Source organism: Rana temporaria, chromosome 10, assembly GCF_905171775.1.
Source record: "Rana temporaria chromosome 10, aRanTem1.1, whole genome shotgun sequence".
NCBI lineage: Eukaryota > Metazoa > Chordata > Amphibia > Anura > Ranidae > Rana > Rana temporaria.
The window spans coordinates 81,790,924-81,815,345 of record NC_053498.1 but is presented as its reverse complement, the minus strand read 5'-3'; the positions used below and the strand labels follow the sequence as shown (position 1 = coordinate 81,815,345).

The window sequence follows — 24,422 nt, the reverse complement described above, 5'->3', positions numbered from 1 at the left end:
GATAAGTGGAAATCTTATAATGGAGACGCTTGTTGCAAAAATGTCCTGTTTTGTCTCTGGGACATTTTCCTTAGAGCCGGTTCACACTACCGCGACCTGGGGGGAGACTTGTGTCGCCCCAAGTCGGACGACATGTCAAATTACATGTTAGTCAATGAGAGCCATCTTAACCACTTATCCCACGGACCATATTGCTGGTCAAAGACCAGAGTACTTTTTGTGATTCGGCACTGCGTCGCTTTAACTGACAATTGCGCGGTCGTGCGACGTGGCTCCCAAACAAAATTGGCGTCCTTTTTTCCCCACAAATAGAGCTTTCTTTTGGTGGTATTTGATCACTTCTGCGGTTTTTAGTTTTTGTGCTATTAACAAAAATAGAGCGACAATTTTGAAAGAAATTAATATTTTTTACTTTTTGCTATAATAAATATCCCCCAAAAATATAGCCTCGGTTTAAGCCGATACGTATTCTTCTACATATTTTTCGTTAAACAAAATCGCAATAAGCGTTTATTGATTGGTTTGCGCAAAAGTTATAGCGTTTTTACTAGTAATGGCGGCGATCAGCGATTTTTTTTCGGTACTGCGACATTATGGCGGACACTTCGGACACTTTTGACACATTTTTGGGACCATTGGCATTTTTATAGCGATCAGTGCTATAAAAATGCATTGGATTACTATAAAAATGCCACTGGCAGTGAAGGGGTTAACACTAGGGGGCGGGGAAGGGGTTAAGTATGTCCCTGGGTGTGTTCTAACTGTAGGGGGGGTGGCCTCACTAGGGGAAATGACCGATCTTCTGTTCATTCATTGTATGAACAGAAGATCAGCATTTCTCTCCCTGACAGGACCGGGAGCTGTGTGTTTACACACACAGCTCCCGGTCCCCGCTCTGTAAGGGGCGATCGCATGTGTCCGGCGGCGATCGTGCCTGCCTGGCACACGCACGGGAGTCGGGGACTGCGCGAGAGCCGACGTAGAGCTACGGGCTCTCGCGCAGGGGAGCCAACCTGCCGCCATAATACGACGGCGGCAGGTCGGCAAGTAGTTAATGCACACTACTGAAGTCACTCCCACTTCAGGAAAGGTTCTTGTACTACTTCAAGGCGACTTCTAAGCGACTTGTACCCATTGATTTTAATGGAAGTCACCTCCAAGTCGGATCCCCTGTCTTAACTGAAGCAACTTTCCAGGAAGAGAAACTAGTTTTCTCAAGCAAACCCCTCCCTCCCACAGAGCTGATTGTTGTTTGATTGGCCACAGCCAAAGTCGCCTGTCCTGGAGGCGACTTGAAGTCGCCTTGTAAGTCGCCCCAAGTTGCACTGAAGTCGCCTCGCAAAGTCGAGCACAAAGTCATGTTGCCCCTGTGTGAACCGGCTCTAATGGTACACAGACAAAAAAGAAGAAAAAATTGGCAGTGGTTTTAACTGATCACTACTCTATTTAAAACTCAAAAAAGGCCATCTAGCTTACAGCATTTTACATAATGTTGAAAGTTTTTAACGTGAACTTATTAGGACAAAAATATGGGAGGCGCTGATATTGCTGATTTTCTCCAGTGCTGACTGAAATGGACAGATTTTAGGCTGTTTTGTGAATCCTTTACCTAGTTTTGTGAATCCTTTACCCAGTGAGAGACAGACCTGGAGCCAGAATGCAGGACCGGAGTTTAGACTGTTCCTGGTTGTAAAGGTTATGAAGCTAGTGTCAAAAAATTACAGCCATGGAACCTTGCACTTTTGAAACAAGTCAGCAATGGCAGTTCTCAGGCCCCGTACACACGGCCGAGTTTCTCGGCAGAATTCAGCCAGAAACTCGATGGGAGCCGTATTCTGCCGAGAAACCCGGTCGTGTGTACACTTTTGGCCGAGGAAGCCGACGAGGATCTCGTCGGGCCAAATAGAGAACATGTTCTCTATTTCCTCATTGTTCAATGGGAAATTTCGGCTCGCCGAGATCCTCGGCGGCTTCACAAGGAACTCGACGAGCAAAACGATGTGTTTTGCCCGTCGAGTTTCTCGGACGTGTGTACAGGGCCTCATATTTATGTCCTTTTAAATAAACTGGCAATGTAAGGAACTGTCATTAAAAACCTCCTTTAAATTCTAGATGCCTGATCCTTTCGTTTCAAAGTGTTTGAATTCACTGACCTGCAACAAGTATGCAGAGCAGGAGATATAGGGAATTTTCAGACGTTCTTATCTGTTTTCTTGTAACAGGTCAATGAGTTAATTATTGAAACAAGAAGATCACCATGACAGCATGGGAACTAGCATTTTAGTAGTCGGCAATGGCAGACTTTACGTTTCTACAGTTTTCTTTTAAGTGTCATCACTAAACATAATTTAGATGTGGCTGCCCATGACCTCTTTTTTTACAGCATACAGGATGTTCTTTTGGCATGTTACAGGGTTAATTCATTATATCGGTATAGTATTTATCAAATTATAAAGATCTATCTAAAGGCCCATACACACAATCAGACTTTATGACAACAACTGTCCCACGGACGTGTTTTATCGGACAATCCGACCGTGTGTATGCTTCATCAGACAATTGTTTTCGGTTTTTCAACGGACAAATGTTTGCTGTGCACGCTCTTAAACTTTCCGGCAACAAATGTCCGAAGGAGGATAATCCGATCGTGTGTACACAAGTCCAAAGTACAAACACGCATGCTCCGAACCAATGCTAAACATCAGACAACAATAGCAGAAGTTGCCCAAAGGGTGTCGGTAAAGAGCTGAAAAAACACGTGATTTGGTGAATGTTGGCTGAAAAAGTTCTGCCGTGTGTATGCATACCAAGTTTACGACCAATGCTCCTTCGCACAAAAATCCACAGAAAAGTCCAATGGAAGTCTGATCATGTGTATGAGGCTTTAGATAGACTGAGGATGTATTCTGGAATATTAAAAAAAAAAAAAAATGTAATTGTTATTATTTATATGCTGTTAGGGGGGAAATAGTATCTAATGCCCTTTTGACAATTGAAATAAGGTAAGCTACACAAGCGGTACTTGGTAAATACTGGTATTTAAATAGATCAAAACTTTATGGGATAAAACATATGCTTAAATGTATTTGTTCTGTAATTTTAGCTTTATCTAAACTCAACACTTTTGTTTTTTTTAGCTAAGGATAGATTGGTGAGGAGTGAGAATTCCCTACAGGTCTTTGTTGCTGTCTATGTTCACACTGGGGAGATTCACCCTGTCTGTCACCAGAACAGGAATAAAAGGAATTATTCCGATAGGGACACTTATTTACCCTCAGAGAAATGTCATACATGCAACAGACATGGGAGTTTTAACTATTCCCTACTTTATTCAATATGAACGAGAAAAAGTTTAACTTGAAGGCTTTAAAAATCAGTTTTTAACAATTACATTTCTGAAAAGTGTATTTACAATGTGATCTCTTCCACACAGGAGATGCCACTGTCTCCTATGGGGAGATCTGATAAAAACAGACAACATGTCCGTTTTCATCAGATCTTACCCGATCCGATCCGCCATGGACGGATGGGGACGTATCGCCATCCGTCCGATTTTGGCAGATCGGGTCGGATGTCAGCGGACATGTCTCCGCTGACATCCGACGCTCCATAGGACTGCATGAAGCGGCCGTTCAGGTCCGCCGTCAAAACTGACAGGCGGACCTGAACGTCCGATCGTGTGAAAGGGGCCTTATACATGCTATTTATTACAATCCTTTTAAAACTTTAAAAATATTTACAATGAAGCTGTAAAATACGTTTTTAGCTCCTTCCCACCACGCCCTCCGGCTCTTTGAATGAATATAAATTCTAAACTCTAAATTAAAGGAAAACAGAAAATAGTTTGTTGAAGATGACAAAAATTAGAGGATGTCAACAAATTTTGGCTTGTCCACAGCAAGCTGTTGGGATAGTTAAATGGTATCCAACATTCTTAGGGCTCTTTCACACGGAGCGGATCCGTATTGATCCGCCCCGTGTGTGTCCGTCTGCTCAGCGGGGATCATCCGTAAATCCCCGCTGAGCTGTCGGCGGACAGGGCGGTCCCCGCACACTGTGCAGAGACCGCCCTGTCTTTCCTCCTCTCGCCCCTATAGGGAATCCGCTAACGTCCGCAAAGATCTGCCTCTGCAAAGATCCGCTTTTTCAGACGGAAGAAAAACCCTATTTTTCTTCCGTCTGGCGGAACGGATCGGATGAATACGGACACACGGTCCGTATTCATCCGTTCCGTTCCGCCAGACGGAAGAAAAATAGGGTTTTCTTCCGTCTGAAAAAGCGGATCTTTGCGGAGGCGGATGTTTGCGGACGTTAGCGGATGCTTAATCCGCTAACGTCTGCAATCCCATAGGGAAGCATTGCAAGTCCGGACTTGTTTACAAGTAAACGGACTTGTAAAAAACGGACCGTTTGTCCGCCCGTGTGAAAGGGCCCTTAGCTATTGATTAAACCTGGATACACTCTCCTTTATTGATTGTGTATCAAAGCAACGCTGCTTTACAAGTATGTACACACTCAGGTTTCTGAACATGTGCATCTGCTTTACAGGTAGCATTGCAGCAGAAGATAGGAGCACCACACAAAAATGCTGACATGCAAAAAAGAGGTTTTATTCCAATTGTTTAGATAACCTAATAGCCAATGTGGTTTGGGGGCCACACTTTGCCCTCCTTATTAGGGCTTCAGAGACGGGCTGTAGATGAAATCGAATGTCAAAAGTACGATGTAGCTTGTCCCATTCATCAGCTGGTATGTGTTGCAACACCTTACCTTAAGCCATGATGAAGGGGGCAAAGTGTGAACCCTGAAACACATTGGTTAATAAAAAACAAACAAAAATTTCAATGCACACTTTGTTGCTGAAACCTTCCCACATTGAGCTGCAGCAACTGGGTGGAGGAATGTATGAGACACAAATGGAGTACAATTTGGCTCAGTCATGCCCCATACACATGATCATTTGTTCCCATAGGAAAACTGCCGGGAAAAAGACAGCCAGGAATCCCAGCAGGAAAAAAGAAAACACGTTCTCATTTTTCCTGCCAGGATTCCCAGTTTTCCTATCGGGAAAACTTCCATGGAGCATACACACGGACAGTTTTCCCGGCCAAAAGCCATCATGGCGGTTTTCCCGACGGGAAAACTGTTTGTGTGTACGAGGCATCACTATAGGAAGTTTTTGCTTTATGAGCCATGTATACCACATAACTGGATTTGCCATATAAGAGCCTTTAATACTTTAAAATTGGACTCCATGCTAAAATAAGCTACACCACTGAATGCAGTCATGTACTCATTAAAATTACTTGTTTTTTAAAAGCAGTTAATGTATTTCATTTGAACAGAAATGTATTTAATATAAGTACCTGAAATGGACTCAAAGTCAGTCTTTTGCAGGCCCCTGTGCAGCAGCACTTAGACTAGAAAGGAAGGAGCTGCACTAGCAACCAATCATGTAGGCAGAATGCAAATATACTGAAAAAGAGCGTGATGATAGGAGAGGAAAGCAGGAGCATTCTGCTCCCCATTTACTATACAGTCTGGAGGGCTGAAAGGGTTACCTAAATGCTGGATGCCTGGATCACAAGACTGGCTGCATTGACTTCAAAATTATTTGGCACATAAATAAGTTGTACAAGCACGCAGCACAGTTCAGTCATCTGTTTGTAAATCCAACATCCTAAACAGATTCTATTTTGATTCAACTGTGTTGCGTGGATATGCTACTTCTAGCTTCAACTATAGGACTGGTATGTAGTCCGCCTCAACTACACCGTTTCCTTGGAGACTAGTCTTTTATGTGTGAGCTAAAACTGTTATTTGTATTATATTTCAACTGTGTACGTACGTAACGTACCCATCAAACAGAATCTATATAGGTAAAGAAGAGACACAGCATTATAATAATCATATTTTTTGCCTTTTCAGATTCCATTACCATATGCTATAAAATCATTTAGAGACATTTTAATATAGTATTACTGTGTTTCCCTGAAAATAAGACTGGGTCTTATATTAATTTTGGCAACAAAAGACACAGTAGGGCTTATTTTCGGCGTAGGTCTTACCATGTAATGTGCTGTAATGTCCCCAGTGTGAACTGAGTTAAAATGCTTGTAAAATCCTATAATCCACTCTATATATAATGTACAATGTGTGTTTCTGTAATATAATTGTGCCAAATACCTTCTTATAGCTCCGCTCTGCGTTTCTGTGACCCGCCGGAGCTCTCTTCCCCGTAATTATATTACAGAAACACATACATTGTACATTATATTCTATTGTAATATAGTGAATTATAAGATTTTACAAGCATTTTAAACTAGGGCTTATTTTCGGGGTAGGGCTTATATTACAGCCCTCCTGGAAAATAACACTAGGTCTTATTTTCAGGGTTGGTCTTTTTTTCAGACAAACACTGTAGCTACAAAAGCACTAATAATACATATTATTAGTGTTTTTGCCCATATATATTTCTTCCACTCATTTTCTGTTGCAATCTAACAATTTAAACCCCAGCACTTAGTAAAGAATACACTTAGGCAGTCCATAGGTGATATGTTTTTTTTACGTTCAGCAGTGGTTTGAACTAAAAAACGGACTTGATTCCCCCATCAACACACACAATGTGCATAAGGGAATCCTTCCCGCTGAGCTATTATATTTTGACAGTGGGAAGACTTCCCCACCATCAGAATACTCTGATCTGCATTGCAGGCTATAGCCTGCAGTGCTGATCAAAGGGGTGAAAATCCGACTGGGCAGTCTTTCAGAAGTTGATTGGTAGATCGACTTCTGTACAACCACAGTGCCCATACGTGGTTCAAAATTCGGCCAATCAGTTAAATTTTGATCCATGTATGACCGGCTTTATTTACCATACTTTGCAGTTTCCTCCAAAATATTAAATCACCAAAAAGCAATTATTATTATTATTATTATGATTATACAGGATTTATATAGCAGAAAAACAAACAAGGCACCTCTAAGTGCAGAAGTATACAACTTTTAATATCCCCTAAAGGGGTTAAAAACACTTACAAGATGGTGGATGAAATAGGCATGTAGCAGGTAAGTGTGTCCAGAAGATGTTCCAGTGGCAGGGCAGTCCCAGTCTGTGATAGTAAAGCTTCCAGGGAAGTCCACAAGATAACAGCCAGGGGACACAAGTGTTCAGGGGACACAATAGTGCTGGAGCCTGGAGATGATGTCAGAGGAAGCGAGACAAAAACCAGCATGGAACACAAACAGGAAGTGAACAGGTAGTGTGTCATAGAGGCGGGACACATTTCAGAACAGCTCATTGGTTCCTTCTTCAGCCAGTGACCTGGCTGAAGAAGGATCCAATGAGCTTTTCCGAAACAGGGGATATTAAAAGTTTTATACTTCTGCACTTAGAGGCGCCTTGTTTGTTTTTCTGTTTTTGCTTGTCTCCCTGAGTGCTGCCTAAAGTGTGTGAAGATTTGCTACCCTCTTCAACACAGACTTTATCTGTCAGGATTAAAATGTTTAAAGCGCCCTGGATATACACATTTTTCAGGATTTATATAGCGCCAACAGTTTACCCAGCTCTTTACAATCTAAAGGGAAATAGTACAGTTACAATACAATAAAATACAAGAGGGTTACGAGGGGCCTGTTAATAAGAGATTACAATTTAATGCTGTTTTGCTGCAAGTAAGTAGATATGGCCACTTGAAATGTTCTGCTCAGTTTGGCCCATTGTTTTATTTGAGTTTGACATGCCTGACTAACACAACTCTTTCCTAAGGTAACACATAGTGTAGCGCCAAGTTTTTTCTTTCGGCTCCTCCCCTCCTTAAGCAAAAAAACAAACAAAGTGCCCAAGATTTACATACCCCACATTATTTTTAATCCTCAAAGCTGCAATTCCAAGTCAACCTCACCACTAAAATATTATCTTAATTCCCAACCTCCCCTTAACATGTATGACTTACACCATAACATATACCTTAAAGCGGATGTCCACCCAAATCGGTCGTCTTTTGGCTGCCCCGCCACCATTCGCGGTGAAGGAATCAGGAAGTGAAGCGTTGCAGCTTCACTGCTTGGTTCCCTACTGCGCATGCGCGAGCGGCGCGGCCCATCCTCACTGGTCCCCGCTGTCTCCTTGGACCAGTGTGTTTCCCAGAAGACAGTGGGGGGAACTGGAAGGTGCGTGACTCCTGTGGGAGTCTATTCCCGCAAGTGGGTTCAAATGCCTGTATTATACAGGTATCTGCACCCCCCTGAAAGGTGCCAAATGTGACACCGGAGGGGGTGTTCAGAAAAGAGGAGGTTCACTTTTTGTGTGGACCTCCGCTTTAACCTTAACCCTAATCCTTTAAACCTTAACATTTAACCCTAACAATAATTCTCACTCTAACATTTAAGGCCCTGTACACACGCTTGAACATGTCCGATGAAAACGGTCCGCGGACCGTTTTCATCGGACATGTCTGCTAGGAGATTTTGGTCTGATGGTTGTACACATCATCAAACCAAAATCCCAGCGGACAGACATCGCGGTGACGTGGCAGTGACGTTGCCGCCGCCACAACGTCCGCAAACCAGGAAGTAAAATGCTTCCATGCATGCGTCAAATCCATTCGGCGCATGCGGGAGATTTCGGTCCGCTGGTTAAGCGTACTAACCAGCGGACATGTCGGACGGACGGGTTTCCAGCAGATACGTTTTAAAGCATGCTTTAAAACTTTTGTCTGCTGGAAACTGTCTAAAAAGCAAAGGCAGACTCTATCTCTCCTATTCCTCATGGTGTAATTTTACAGCTTACCTAAAGTGTAAGTATTGACAAAACTTGTATTCTTTAGTTTTGGATAGAGTAAGGAAGGGTTATGACCTGTGTCAACTTATGTTTTGCTGTGTGCACCATTGGAGTGATTTACCTTTGTTTTCTGTCCAAGAGATGGAAGTTAAAGGAAATCTCTACGATTGGGGGAATCCCCCTCCTATCTGTTTGTCACCAGAAAAAAATGTCTTCATCTGAGGATTCCCCTCTATTCTTTCTCCAGTGACAACACAAAATTTAGATTTTTTTCTCAGATTCAGTTCTGGTGACAACGATAACTAGGACACTTGGGATGGCCATACATGGCTGGAATTATAGTTGATTTAGCAGGAAATTTGAGTCATGGATTGCCCGGTCTGCACTGCCTGGTTTGACAAACTGTGATTGAAAAAACAAAGGAACAAGGTGAAGATTGTTGCCCAAACAGTGACTCCATCCTATCACATGCAGTCACTGTTCAGGTATTTAAGCCATGAGTGTCATTGCTGGTTGAATACAATAACCATCATTAGAATTTCATCTATCTATGCCAAGTAGTAATCTATTTGACTTTTCTCATTTAGCCCATCTATGAGTATATGGCTAGCCTTCCTCAGGGAAGACACATAAAGCAAGAACAACTTGATGGGTGTTCTCTTCCTTGCCTACTCAAGCCAAAATGACAAAATTTGGCCTTACATACACTTTAATTACAAGTGTATTTTCGTATATGACATAATGTATGGTGTTTACCTGTATCACTCTTCCAGAGCTCTTGTGGACATTCTCCGCCACCAGTCCGTTGCAGGGAGCCATGGAGAACGAAATAACAGCACAACTGTGACTTTAGGGCAACATGACAATGGACCATCTCGTCCTCCAAAAAACCTCTATAACCCCGTAAAGTCAGCAAAGAACAACCATGGTAAGTAAATGAGGGGAGGGGCAGTGTGGGAATTTAGTATGACTATAATACAAATACGACCAAAAAATATTCATATGACAGCTCATTATTTACAATACTTTAATGGCTTGAATGAACATGTATTGAGAAAATGTCTTATTAGAAACAATAAATTGAACTGGAATATATAGGAGCTACTGTAGAAAAACATAACTCGTTCAGCTATGTATAAATCTGAGCTTTAGTTATTGAATTCTTTAAAAAAAGGGGTTTTCTTAACAAAACAGTAAGGTTTAGCCTTCTAAACACATGAAAGGTGCTGAATTGCACAGGTGTGAAATATTTATATTGTATAGAAGAAGATCCTGGACTGCCGAACTCCTTAAAACAATGTCTTTATTGTGCAAATGAAATCCAAAAAACAACCAAAACGATGCAGTCCAAATTAAGTAAACAACAGGAAAAGGATGGCTGACATGTTTCACATCATGTGATGCTTACTCATAGCCATAGCCATCTTTACCGCAGGGCAAACGGGGCATCTGCCCAGGGCCTTGTCACTGTTAGGGGCCCAAAGCAGAGCCGCCCGTTTTGCCCGCGTGCTGCCCGCAAATCGGCGCTGAAAATCATCAGGAGGAGGGTAGTGGAGGGCAGTACAATGTAAATGGGAGGGGTGGCAGTGGAGGGCAGTATAATGGTAGGGGGGCAGTGGAGGGCAGTATAATGTAAATGGGATGGTTGGCAGTGGAGGGCAGTATAATGGGGGGGTAGTGGAGGGCAGTATAATGAGAGGAGGGCAGTATAATGGGAGGGGGTGGTAGCGGAGGGCAGTATGATGGGAGGGGGGCAGAATAATGGGAGGGGGCAGTGGAGGGCAGTATAATGGGAGGGGGGTTAGTGGAGGGCAGTATGATGGGAGGGGTGGTGGTAGTGGAGGACAGTATAATAGGAGGGGGGTTAGTGGAGGGCAGTATGATGGGAGGGGTGGTAGTGGAGGACAGTATGATGGGAGGGGTGGTAGTGGAGGGCAGTATGATGGGAGGGGTGGTAGCGAAGGGCAGTATGATGGGAGGGGTGGTAGTGGAGGGCAGTAAAAGGGGAGGGGATTTAGTGGAGGGCAGTATGATGGGAGGGGTGGTAGTGGAGGGCAGTATAATGGAAGGAGGGTTAGTGGAGGGTAGTATAATAGGAGGGATGGCAGTGGAGGGCAGTAAAATGGGAGGGGGAAGTATGATGGGAGGGGGTGGTAGTGGAGGGCAGTATAATGGGGGGTTAGTGGAGGGCAATATAATAGGAGGGGTGGCAGTGGAGGGCAGTATAATGGGAGGGGGGCAGTATAATGGGAGGGGGTGGTAGTGGAGGGCAGTATAATGGGGGTAGTGGAGGGCAGTATGGGGGGACTGTACGGCATGACTGGAGGGGGCAGTATATGGGAGGGAGAGGAGTGACCATGAGCGTACTCAGAGTCAGGGCAGTGCAGGGAGCATTTCTTCTACCTTTCTTCCAGCATAGAAACAGCCTTCAGGCAAGACCAGGAATCGGGGGCGGGGCTTAGGCGAGAGGAGGAGGAATTCTCCATCGGCTTGCACTGAATGCTGGGGCTCCATTCTCCTCCTCGTCGTGACGTCACTGGTTGTTAGACGCCAGGCGGGCTGTGCCTAGCAACCAGTTGTTTTGGCAGTGAGCCAGGCAGCGTCTGGGGGTGAAATGAAGCGGTCTTGGCCAGAACTAGTACAGCAGGCAGTGAGGGACAGCAGCAATGCGGCAGCAATTTTTAGGGGACAAGGGGGCCAAGGGGGCAATTCCGGGAATGAAGGTGCCCGGGACGCAGGACAGACCTCCACAGCTAGGCTTTCACGGGCAATCCGGGACTGTTGGGAGGTATGCATTTACATCAATCAGACTTTGATTCTCCAACTACCATTTTCCTTTGTGCATTTTAATCTGAGTGGTGGTGGTGAGGTAAGAAGGGCAAACCTTATTAGCACAGGCTGATAAATGGAACTGTGTGTTCCTTTAGATTTTCTAATTTCTTTAGTTGTCAAGCATTTGTACCTTGAATTTGACTTTGTTATCATTTTTTATGTGTGTTTTTACAAAAGCCCAGAGCATAACATGAATTATACATTATCCCTTGGTTTTAATAAAGTAATGCAATGCAAAAAGCAAAGTGTTAATGTAGTCTTAAGCAACTGCTAACACTTTGTCTGTCCTGGTAACTCAGCATCATTTGCACCTTCTGTGCTTAGCAAATTTCACTGTGCTTTAGCAACTTTTTTTTTGGTTTATCCCAGCTAATGAAAATGTAACTTTACCAGAATAGATAATCAACTGAATAATCAGACAGGAGTAAATGTAACTTGCAGTTTACTAAACAGGTGCACACTCTGCAGAATTTTACAAAACAGATTGTGAAAGCTTCATAAACAGGGACTCTGCATAGCAATTGTCTCAGTGGTTTAATCAGAGTAACATGTAGAATTTACATAGATGTGTGAGGACCTGGGGGTGGGAACTAAGAAATTTACGCTGGCCGCAAGGGGCGCTCCCATTGATTTACGATTCAAATATGCAAATGAGTGAGATACGCCGATTCACGAACATACTTGCGCCCGGCGCATTAATATACGCGGTTTACGTAAGGCTTACGTCCGGCTTATAGTTATTCCCCATCTATGAGGCGCAACTCATGCAAAGGTATGGACCAGGGAACAGCCTTCGTATTTTACGTAGTTTACATAGTAGTACGTGAATATGGATGGGCGTAGGTTACGTTCACATCGTAGGCAGTGATTCAACGTATCTTGCATGGGGTCACGCTTCATTTAAATGAATCACGCCCACTTCCACCTACTTTGAATTAGGCTGGCTTACGCCTACGAATTTACGTTACGCCAGAGCAACGTTGGGAGCACTTGCTTTGTGAATTCCATGCTTGCCTCTCTGCGTTGCGTCGGCGTAGCGTAAAAGAGATACGCTACGGCCGCATATATATGCGCCGATGTATGTGAATCCAGGTCATACTGTTTAAATTTTGTGTTATAAAGGATTGGTAATTGGTTATATTAGGTGATTTCAACAGTTTCTCATTTTGAAACCATATCATGTTTTTAACTATACTGGAGTTATTTTAGTAGACGGGAGAGTGCCGAGAGTTAATTCATAATATCCCAGAGAACACATTGTAATGAAAATCCTTTGCCTCATATGTATTAGTCATACAGTTCAACGTTCTTTTTATACTGCTATCTACAATAACCATTCCTGAGGCCTTGCTTTCAATTTTTACGCATCAGCACACCGCTCCATTGGAAATTGTCTCCTTTCATCAAACTTTCATGCATTTACTAATATTAAGTCTTGTTACTTGGCACTTTCCAGCAATTCAGATGTGTTGCTTGTGTAGAAAGTGACACAACCCAGCATTGCTCTACAAAAAAAAGATGTTTCAGGAGATGACATATTTTGCACAGAAGAATGCGGAATGCCGCTGCAAAGCCATGTTTGTGAGTAACTACTACCGCGTCGCAGTGAGAGGGTTTGTCTTCTTGTGCCTAAGATTTAACAGAAGCGTGATATTTCTGCTATAAACAAATCTCAAAATCTCACCATCCAGGCATATGAAAAATATAAGGACACGTGTCATACAGTGGCGTAGCGTGGGTTGTCAGCGCCCGGGGCAAGGTAAGTAATTTGCGCCCCCCCTTATCCGCTGACTTTTTGCACGCCCCGAGTCCATTCCCTTCCTACAATAGTACTGACCTGCCTGATTCCTATACTGACCACTATACTAACCTCTAGACTGACCACTACACTATACACTGACCTATCTTATTCCTATACTGACCCTTACACTAACCCACCTGATCAACCACTACACTACACACTGATCTACCCGATTCCTATACAGGCATACCCCACTTTTACGTACACAACGGGACCAGAGCATTGATGTAAAACGAAAATGTACTTAAAGTGAAGCAATGCCTTTTTTCACTTCTAGGCTGTAGTGGGGGTGCCAGGGGCTTTAGTGGGGGCATCAGGGGAACACTCACATGTAAATAAGCTCATCTGATGCAAGGGGGGGCGCTCCAATCCATCCCCCGGACATCGCGCTGTGCACAAAGGACATTGCTATTGAGAGGCTGGATGGCATTCTGTGGCTGACTGGGAAGCCTGAGGGGATGTGATGTCACCGGAGGTGGGGAGGCAGCCAGGATACAGAAAGAGCACACTGGAACTGAGCAGGCTAAGTGCTCAGAACTTCAGTTCCGTCTAATGCGGGTGCACGGCGCGGGAATATTTGTACTTGTGAGACACTTTACGTACACTCGCGGGCATGTCCGTACTCGCGAGTGTACGTAAAGTGAGTGTCCGTAAAGCGGGGTATGCCTGTACTGACCACTACACACTGACTACTACACTACCCAAGAACCTACCTTATTCCTATACTAACCACTACACAATACACTACCCACAGACTGCTACACAATACACACTGACCGCTACACAATACACACACTGACCGCTACACAATAAACTACCCACTGACCGCTACACAATAAACTACCCACTGGCCGCTACACAATACACCCAGTGACCGCTACACAATACACCCAGTGACTGCTACACAATACACCCAGTGACCGCTACACAATACACACAGTGACCGCTACACAATACACACAGTGACCGCTACACAATACACACAGTGACCGCTACACAATAAACTACCCACTGACTGCTACACAATACACCCAGTGACCGCTACACAATACACACAGTGACCGCTACACAATACACACACACACTGACCGCTACACAAACTACCCACTGACCGCTACACAATACACAGACTGACCGCTACACAATACACTACCCAAAGACTACAGCATTGGTGCATTTTACTATAGGAGGCATTGGTGGACTACAAGGCCCAGCAGCTGGACCTTGTAGGCCACCAATGCCTCCTAAAGTAAAATGCTGGGCCCTGCAGTCCACCAATGCCTCCTAAAGTAAAATGCTGGGCCATGTAGTCCACCAAAGCCTCCTAAAGTAAAATGCTGGGCCTTGCAGTCCACCAAAGCCTCCTAGAGTAAAATGCTGGGCCTTGTAGTCCACCAATGCCTCCTATAGTAAAATGCTGGGCCCCAGCATTTTACTATAGGAGGCACTGGTGGACTACAAGGCCCAGCATTTTACTTTAGGAGGCATTGGTGGACTACAAGGCCCAGAATTTTACTATAGGAGGCATTGGTGGACTACAAGGCCCAGCAGCTGGGCCTTGTAGGCCACCAAAGCCTCCTAAAGTAAAATGCTGGGCCTTGTAGTCCACCAGTGCCTCATATAGTAAAATGCTGGGGCCCAGCATTAAGATACAAAAACCTTTTGCCTTTACAACCACTTTAAATGTCTGTACTGGCTGTCATTTTAGTATTGTTGTTTCTCAATTCACAAGCAGCATCTTACCATCCACAAATTCTTAACAAAGCATCATGCATTTATGGTGCTTCCCAGGTTTCACTACTGCCTGAGTTAGTTGCCTGCTAAACATTAGGCCCACATTAAGTGGGACATATTTTTTGCCCTAGGACAACTGATTGCTACATCCTCTGAACGACATTCCAGCACGCTCTGTAAGAAGTCCCCTTTACCACCTCCTACCATCCAGCATTTGTCTAATTGGCCATGAGAAGCACTACCTGGAGCAGTTTCCACCTAGACACTTCCACCAATCAGTGAGATGTTACAGAGTATCTCTCGATGTGTTCTGTCTGGCATGCCTAAAAGAAGTGAACACCTGCCTTTCCCCATACCCCATTACAACAATGTAGAAATCTGATGCAAAAGTTTTAACAGGTTGATCAATGCAGTTACATATTCCAGACACTTTCCAAGCTGAAGAGTTACCACCCTTACAGACATTGTAATTACAAGCACTGAACATCTTCAATCTTGTCTTCCAGGACCCATGAGGAGCTTTTAATTTTTCTAATTAACTGAGCTCCAGCTTACCCATTATAGAAAAAGCAGTGCGAAAACAAAGTAAATGAATAAGCCTTTTACCAATAGCAGTTTATGCTAATTGCCATTCTGTTTAAATGTCCCTTTGTGCTCCGCTAAAACCATATAGTGATCATTTTCTACAATACATTAAAGTAGATCCCACTATCCCACTGGCTTAAGATAATCAACATGATGTATGATCTAACACTAGTATATAACTTTTATTGCTTAATTTTGATCATCATTTACAAGACTAGTAAATGCAAATAACAAAACATTTAATAAAAATAACTATAACATGTAAGAAACAACTATAGAAGCTTGAGTACTTACAGTATGAATCAGCGGTGGCCCATTAGGGGTGCCTGGGCGCCACCCCCTCCCCTGCAGTGCATAGCATGAATCTATCCACGGCTGCCGCCCCCTATCCATGTGTCCGGCCCCTTTCGAGGCACCCGGCACATGAATTACAGGGGGCAGGTTTTTTTTTACACACCTTGATTAGAGCCATAGGCTCTTCAAAATCGGGTGGGCTCGAGTCGCAGACGATGCATCCAGAGCCCACCCAGGTGTGTTGCAACAGCAAATGAATATTCCCGGTTGCAACACTGATCCTCCTCCCGGCCAATCGGGAAGCAGGTATGAAACCTGTTTCCCGATTGGTCAAAACGTCAGATGATCCTATTGGACGCCTAGCCCCTGGAGGAGCAGAGAGGACTCCAGGACAGGACACGCTGCAAGATGGCCACAGCAGCTCCGACTGCTGCTCTCACCGCCCGCATCCACAGTAAGGACAGCGGGTGGTGGGGAGGTGTGTTAGTGCAGCGGGGGTGGGTAGCTGGCTGTTGTGCTAGTGCCCGCCTGGGGGGGGGGGGGTTGTTTACTGCCCCCCCCAAAAAAAACACCAGCCACCACTGGTATAAACTGATGGTATATAAGATAAAACCATAATATTGGGCCATTAGTTCACTGCATAGGAGAGACTTCTGAATGAGTTGTCACTTTCAAGCACACAACGTACTAAAGTACACAACAGTGCAAAAGTTTTAGGCATGTGTGAAAGAATGCTGTGAATTAAAAATCCTTTCAGAAATAGAAGTGTTATTTGTTTATTTTTATCAATTAACAAAATGGAATGTAAATGAACAGAAGAGAAGTCCACGTCAAATCAATATTGGGTGTGACCCCCCTTTGCCTTCAAAATAGCATACATTGTTCTTGGTGCACTTACACATAGGTAGGTTGTTCCAAACATCTTGGAGAACTAACCACAGATCTTCTGTGCATGTAGGCTGCCTCAGATCCTTCCGTATCTTCATGTAATCCCAGACAGACTCAATGATGCCGGGGCCAAACCCACACTTCTAGGACCCCTTGTTCTTCTGAAGATAGTTCTTAATGACATTGGCTGTAGGTTTGGGGTCGTTGTCCTACTGCAGAATAAATTTGGAGCCACTCACACGCCTCCCTGATGGTATGACATGATGGATGGATATCTCCCTATATTTCTCAGCATTGAAGACACCATTGATCCTGACCAATTCTCCATTTGCAGAAATGCAGCTGCTAACTTTCAAGGAACCTTCACCATGCATCACTGTTGCCTGGAGATGCTCATTATTGAACCGCTCTCCAGCCCTTCAATGAATAAACTGCCTCCTGCTAGTAAATATTTCACACTTTAACTCATCAGTCCTGAGCCATTTTTCTGCACCCGAGTTCCTATGCATAGATTTCAAAATAAACACTGCGCTACTCAATAAATTAGGAAAAGCTGCGAGCACTATAATCAGACAAATTGAGTAGATAATAAGACTATTCAAGTGCGTCGCTAATCCATATTATATGTGTAAACTGAAAAAAATTGTGCAAATCTGCAAACAGGATATGGAACACCTTGAATGTGCAAACATATCATCCGAATGATAAGGTGCTAAGTGCAAAAAATAATGAATGTAGATTCACTACATACAATTCATAAATTTGAAATCATTATATAGTCCATAAATGTGAATAACATTGTGAATTGGCAATAGCCCGTGAGGGAAAAAGCAAATAAATTGTCCAAAAAAGGGAAATTAGATCACAGAAAACTGGATAAAATTCAATGGTAAAATTGAAGTCGACATCTGAAGGATTGACCACTATCCATTAAGAAGTCACTGTAAATTGTGCATCCACCACCGATAAGAAAGATTGAGTACTCTTACCAGACTTTGTGGACCCAATGCCAGTGGCACGAAGTGAAACAGGCATGAAACTGGAAATGTGGTCACTCTCAGGAAACAGCATATGGGGTCAGCTTCCGATCCACCTTGCCACCAAAAAAAAAACAACTGGACTCCATCATTCATAAAAGAAAAAGGCCACAACATAGAGTAAAACCTTAAACAACGGGTTTATTGTAAAAGGTAAGGGGAGGTTATGCCAATCCCCCCCCGGTCTGTGAGTCCGTTGGTCTGTAGCACTTATCCCATCACCAGGGGCTTCCCCTGCTTGGCGGCGGTGTCCTCCAATTCTCCTGCTCTCCATGGGTCATCACGGTGGTGGCTTCTCTTTTCAGCAAAACAGGTCTCACACCCGCTTCTGATTGGCCGGATGGAGGATCAGAGTTTCAATAGCGAATTGTCATTCGCTGTTGTAACACACCTGGGTGGGATTGGAGTGCATTCTCTGCAACCCAAGTCCATCCTATTTTGAAGCCTATTAGAGCCTCTGGCTGTAATCAGGTGCTTAAAAAAAAAAAAACAGGCCACTGCAAGTCATGCACTGGATGCCCTGAAAGGGATTGGATGCATAAATGGGGGTGGCCGCGGCAGGAATTTATCCATTGCATAGAAGGGGGTGGCATGGAGAGAAGGGGGCAGCTCCCGGCTCCCCTAATGGATGGACTGCCACTGGACTGTATACCTTGACAACACCCAGTTCTCCGCCCAGAACCAGTCGACCTGTTTCAGAGCCCTCTTAGACCAATCAACCCTCTTCAGAAACTTCAAATGCTGCAGTGTCCCCTGCAAAGTAGCAGAGGTACAAAGTATTTCAAACACCTAAAGAAAAAGAGCTTTACTTTCCATCTGAAAACCGAGCTAAATCATTCTGAAAGAATGGATCAAGGCTGAGCTTAAATCATCTCTCCACAATAAGATGCCAATATCATAACCCTTTAAGGAAGAGGATGTCCATCACTGGGGTCTTCCTCTTTGGTTGTTGAGGCCCTCATAAGCTTGGCCAGACACCTGACTTTACCTTAAGTGTCCATTCACACTTGTACGACTTGTTTTCCGACTTTGGACATCAAAGTCAAATGAAACACAACCTCATGAAGTTCTTTGGCAACCAAGATTCTTTTCTATCCAGAACAAGTAGCCTTTTTGGCTAATAATATTGTAGCTATACCATTCTCTGAGACCACTAATTAGATACACCAAACGTTTTGAAATGTTTTTGAAATGTTATGTCGTATTATAGTTTACAAGTAAATATGTCCCCCCTGTCATCCTCCCCTATCCCCCTCTCTTACCCGTGATCTAACTTTAATTGTTTATCTGTTTGAGGTTGCTTCAGAGCTATTAAGTTCTATGTTATTGTACTGTGCAAATCTCAATAACTATTTAAAAAAAATCGTAGCCCATATTTTCCAATAATAACCATTCATATATGTGCGAATTAAAGTTGCAGCGACTTCAAAGTAGTTCATGCACTACTTTGCTCTGACTGTCATGCTACTTGAGGGCCATAGACATCAATGTTAACCCTCAAAATTTGCATGAAAGACATACCTGAATGTTTTACATGCAACAATTGTCCATCCAAGTCATACCCATCCAAAGATGTGTCGAAGTTGCTTTAAATTTGCACTCCAAAGTCAAGCTACTTTGGAGTCACAAGTGTGAATGGAGCTGAACTCCAGGATTAGCAAATATTGGGGTAGATTCAGTAAGCAATTGCGTCTGCGTAACCATAGTTACGCAGCGCAATTGCTTAGTTGCGCCGGCGTATCAACTGCTCCTGATTCAGGAAGCTCGATACGCCGACTGCAGCCTAAGATATGACTAGCATAAGGCTCTTATGCCGTCGTATCGTAGGCTGCATTCTTACGATGGCTGCTAGGTGGCGTTCCCGTAGTGGTCAGCATAGAGTATGCAAATTGCATACTAACGCCGATTCACAATCCTACACGCGCCCTGCGTACGCATTTTACGTCGCTTGCGTTCGTCGTAAGGCTGCTCCTGCTATTAGCAGGGGCAGCCAATGCTAAGTATACCCATCGTTCCCGCTTCGCGATTTTAAAAAATGACGTTGTTTGCGTAAGTGAATCGTGAATGGCGCTGGACGCCATTTACGTTCACGTTAAAGCACATGACGCCCTTGCGCACTACGTTCGGCGTGGGAACGCACCTAATTTAACAGATCCACGCCCCCTACGGGATCATTTAAATTACGCGCCCTTACGCTGGGCAGTTTTAAGGAGCGCCCGCGCAAATTACGTAGCTACTGCTTCATGAATGAAGCGTAGCGCAGGTAATTTACGGAGGCGCAGTGTTAAAACGGTACGCTGCGCCTCCGTAAGAGGGCGCAATTCGTACCTGAATCTACCCCTGTGTCTAAATACAAGAGGAATGTGTATTTTTACTTCCTTTCTTTCCATATGTAAAGAGACTGTTCTTGTCTCCACCATGTTTGTAGTTATCAGCAGCCAGCCCCTGTAGTAGGTGGACCAGCTGGGCCACTCCCACAGCTCTGCCCTTTACACAGGTTATGGACAGCACAGTGATAATATCACCACCATGTTTATAGTGTAGAACTGGGTTTGCAAAGGCATTGGTGCACAAAAAGTGGGTATACATTCTCCGTGGCTTTTGAGGAATTAATTTAAATACACTCCTTTGTGCCCGGAGTTTACATTTAATTGTCAATGGAAATTGTCAATTCAGCAAAATGTTATATTTCACCCTACTAAATTTGTGATATCAGTTTAAATCACCAACCAGCTTTTGTCTTTTAGGTACTAACCCCCTCCTCCCTCTTCCCACAAGGAGGAGTTATCGTTCTCCTTGTCGGATCCTTCATATTTGATACTGCATTAAGCCCCTTTCACACTTGGATGACTTCAAAGTCCTGCGACTTTGCCGCGATTTCCCCACGATTGTACCACAATTTCGTGCGATTTTTGATCAGTACTACTTTGTCACAAGTTTGGCATTAACCAATGAAAACATACATGGTGTGAGGTAATTCCTTTTCCTGCCATAGTTGTTTCCAGTTCCTGTTTGCTTCCTGGTTGTTGTGGTGTGGTGTGTTGTGACAGAAAATGTTTGCTACTCAATATATTGCCACAGCAGTTGTCATTGCTGCTGCAGCAGTAGCAGTGCTTGAGGAAGAAGAGGACAAGGACATCTCTTTTTTTGGGCTGTTTGGAGCACATTGTTTTCTGAGGGAATAACCAGGAAGTGAATGTGTGCTAGAAAAATGTGCTTGGGAAGGGCTACTATGTTGAAAGGATTGGGTGGGACAAGGGTCAAAAAGCTGCTTGTGCTTACAAAGTTGTACTGAAATCGTACTGAAATCGTGTCTATATTATTACGATTTGCATGCTACTTGAGGGTTTAAAGCGGAGGTTCACCCTAAAAACAAGTATATACCATTCAATCCAGCATACTGCCGATATGTACAGTATGCAGTTTACATACCGTAGTATAGGTATTTTCCCCCCCGGCTTCCGGGTAGTGAATCCCACGGGAGTGGGCGTTCCTATTCAGAGACTAAGTGATTGGCGTAATGACAAAAGTTTTCCCACAGCGCATAATGCGTGTCACCAGTTTCCGAAAGAAGCCAAACTACAAGTCGGCGCTATACGGCGCCTGTGCACCGACGTTCGGCTTTTTTCGGAAAACTGGTGACGCGCCTTTTGCTCCGGGGGGTAAGCATTTGTCATACATCAATCACTTAGTCTCTGAATAGGAACGCCCACTCCCGCTGGATTCACTACCCGAAAGCCGGGGGGGGGGGGGGGGATGTGGAATACCTATACTACCCTATGTAAACCGAAAAAAATAAAAAACTCAGCATACTGTACATGTCGGCAGTATGCTGGATTGAATGGTATATACTTGTTTTTAGGGTGAACCTCCGCTTTAACATTGAGGTCTATGGACATCAACTCTCATGGAAGTTGGACCAAAGTAGTGCAGGGACTACTTTGAAGTCGGCATGACTTAAAGTCGTGCCAATATGAATTGAAGTCATTGAAAATCATGGAGAATGACTTGTCATGCGATTTTGCAGTCCAAAATCGTGGGACATGTCATATAAGTGTGAAAGGGGACTAAGAGGAGGTACGGGAAAAAAATAAAAGCCAGCAGCTACAAATACTGCAGCTACTGGCTTTTAATAAATGGACACTTACCTGTCCTGCTGTCCCTCGATGTTAGCAGTAGGGTTCCCGGCGTGAAGCCGAAAGGCTACACTGCAGCCGTCATTGCGGGTAAGCGAACCCGACAGTGTAGCCTTTTCGGCTTCACGCTGGGAACCCTACTGCGCATGCGAGAGGCCCCGCTCCTCTCTCCTATTGGCCCGGCGGCCAAGGAAGGAGGAGGAGGGAGCCCCTGGTAACGTCACTGCCGCGGCCGGACTCAAAGACAGGTATCCTGTCCGCCCCCCCCCCCTCGAAAGATGCCAATTCTGGCACTGGGTGGGGGGGGGGGGCGGAATCCGATGAGCGGAAGTTCCACCTTAGAGTGGAGCTCCGCTTTAAGGTTGCAGCAAGAACAATGACAATCTTGTGTAGCGGGAAGTGTGGGACTCGGCAGCAGAGCATGCAGTTCATAAAGAGTCAGGAAATCTGTCAGGGAATCTCACATATGTAACCAGTGGAAGATTCAGCCCACCAGTGGCAACGTTTTGTTCATTTATCATTGGGGATTTAAACATGAGTGAATAAATATTGAACTGTTTAAGTATATGCCAGTTACAAGTAAACGGGCAGACTTAATGCTTAATTAATCTTCATATGCCTTCTGTATATGTATGTTTCTACAAACAGATGGCAGTGGTTTAGGAGATATGATAAATCTACTATTTTCCACCCACGTACATAGTCTGAACATATTAGAATTTATATTTGGAAAATCGGGAAAAAATAATATTTTCTATGCTTGTTTGGAAAAGTGACTACTGCCTGGCTGGGCTGTGAAGTGCAATGTGTACTGATCATTAAAATGTATTTGGGACATGATAGCAGAAGAGAATTCAGGAGCATGTAAGCTTCATGTAGAGTTCGGCTTCTAAAAATGGGGTTAGTGATGGCCTGGGAGCAACTCAAAGCTTACAAGGAGCTCCATTCCATATGGCCAATCACTGATCTGCCACTTTATTGATTAACTGCTAAAGAGTGCCTTTGCGCTTTGGGGTTTGCTTGATGAGTGATTTACTAGGCAGTGAAGCCAGGATCAGTGCGATGGTCCCAGAGGTAGGTCCCAAGTCAGCAATGCACCTCCCATACTTGTATAGTAACAGGTTCCCTTTCAAGAGAATATAAAAGGAACTTTCATTTATTATCAGCAACCTACATAAGATTAACACGCTGATCCCACAATTTCTTATTTTTTATTATTTAGGGATTATAGTTTATTTTTTTTTTATATGACTAAAATGTAGTTAGCTGAATATAAAGGATGTATCTGCTAATAAGGTGAAGAAGACAATACATCAGTCAATCAATCAGAAAATAAAATTAGCTATCTCATTCCAGAATCTAACAAGTTTTTCTTGTTCATTAAAGTATATGTAAATCCTGACCTTCCAAAAATAACCCATTCCATTTAAAATAGAAATTAACCACTTCCTTACTGGGCACTTAAACCCCCTTCCGGCCCAGAGGACTTTTTGCGATTCGGCACTGCGTCGCTTTAACTGACAATTGCGCGGTCGTGCGACGTGGCTCCCAAACAAAATTTACGTCCTTTTTTTCCAAAAAATAGAGCTTTCTTTTGGTGGTATTTGATCACCTCTGCGGTTTTTATTTTTTGCGCTATAAACAAAAATAGAGCGACAATTTTGAAAAAAAAAAAAATGTTTTACTTGTTGCTATAATAAATAGCTCAATTTTTTTTTATTTTTTTTTATCCTCAATCTAGGCCGATACGTATTCTACATATTTTTAGTAAAAAAAATTTTTAAAAAAAATCGCAATAAGCGACTGGTTTGCGCAAAAGTTATAGCGCCTACAAAATAAGGGACACAATTATTATTTTTTATTATTTTTTTTACTAGTAATGGCGGCGATCTGCAATTTTTATTGCAACTGCGACATTATGGCGGACACATCGGACACTTTTGACACATTTTTGGCACCATTCACATTTATACTGCAATCAGTGCTATAAATATGCACTAATTACTGTATAAATGTGACTGGCAGGGAAGGGGTTAACACTAGGGGGTGAGGAAGGGGTTAAATGTATTCCCTATATAGTGTTCTTACTGTGGGGGAAGGGGGGTGACTGGGGGAGGTGACCGATCTGTGTCCCTATGTACAAGAGACACAGATCGGTCTCCTCTCTCCCTCACAGCACCGCTGTCTGTGAGAGCCGGCAATGAGAAATGATCTCATATGTAAACATATGAGATCATCTCTCATTGGCCGCACAGATCGCCTAGCAAACGGACACTCCGATTGGCCGTTCACGGCGATTTGTGATTGGCTGTGTCCAAGGGACACGGCCA

General features: G+C 43.8%; 1 protein-coding gene across 1 annotated transcript in view; it reads left to right on the top strand.

The window, feature by feature from the left end:
* SHISA7 (shisa family member 7) overlaps positions 1-24,422 on the top strand; it is a 94,163-nt gene that overhangs the window by 3,347 nt on the left and 66,394 nt on the right. Inside the window, exon 2 of the mRNA XM_040325594.1 lies at positions 9,559-9,713. Coding sequence (XP_040181528.1) covers positions 9,559-9,713 — 155 coding nt within the window. The remainder of the gene's footprint in view (positions 1-9,558; positions 9,714-24,422) is intronic.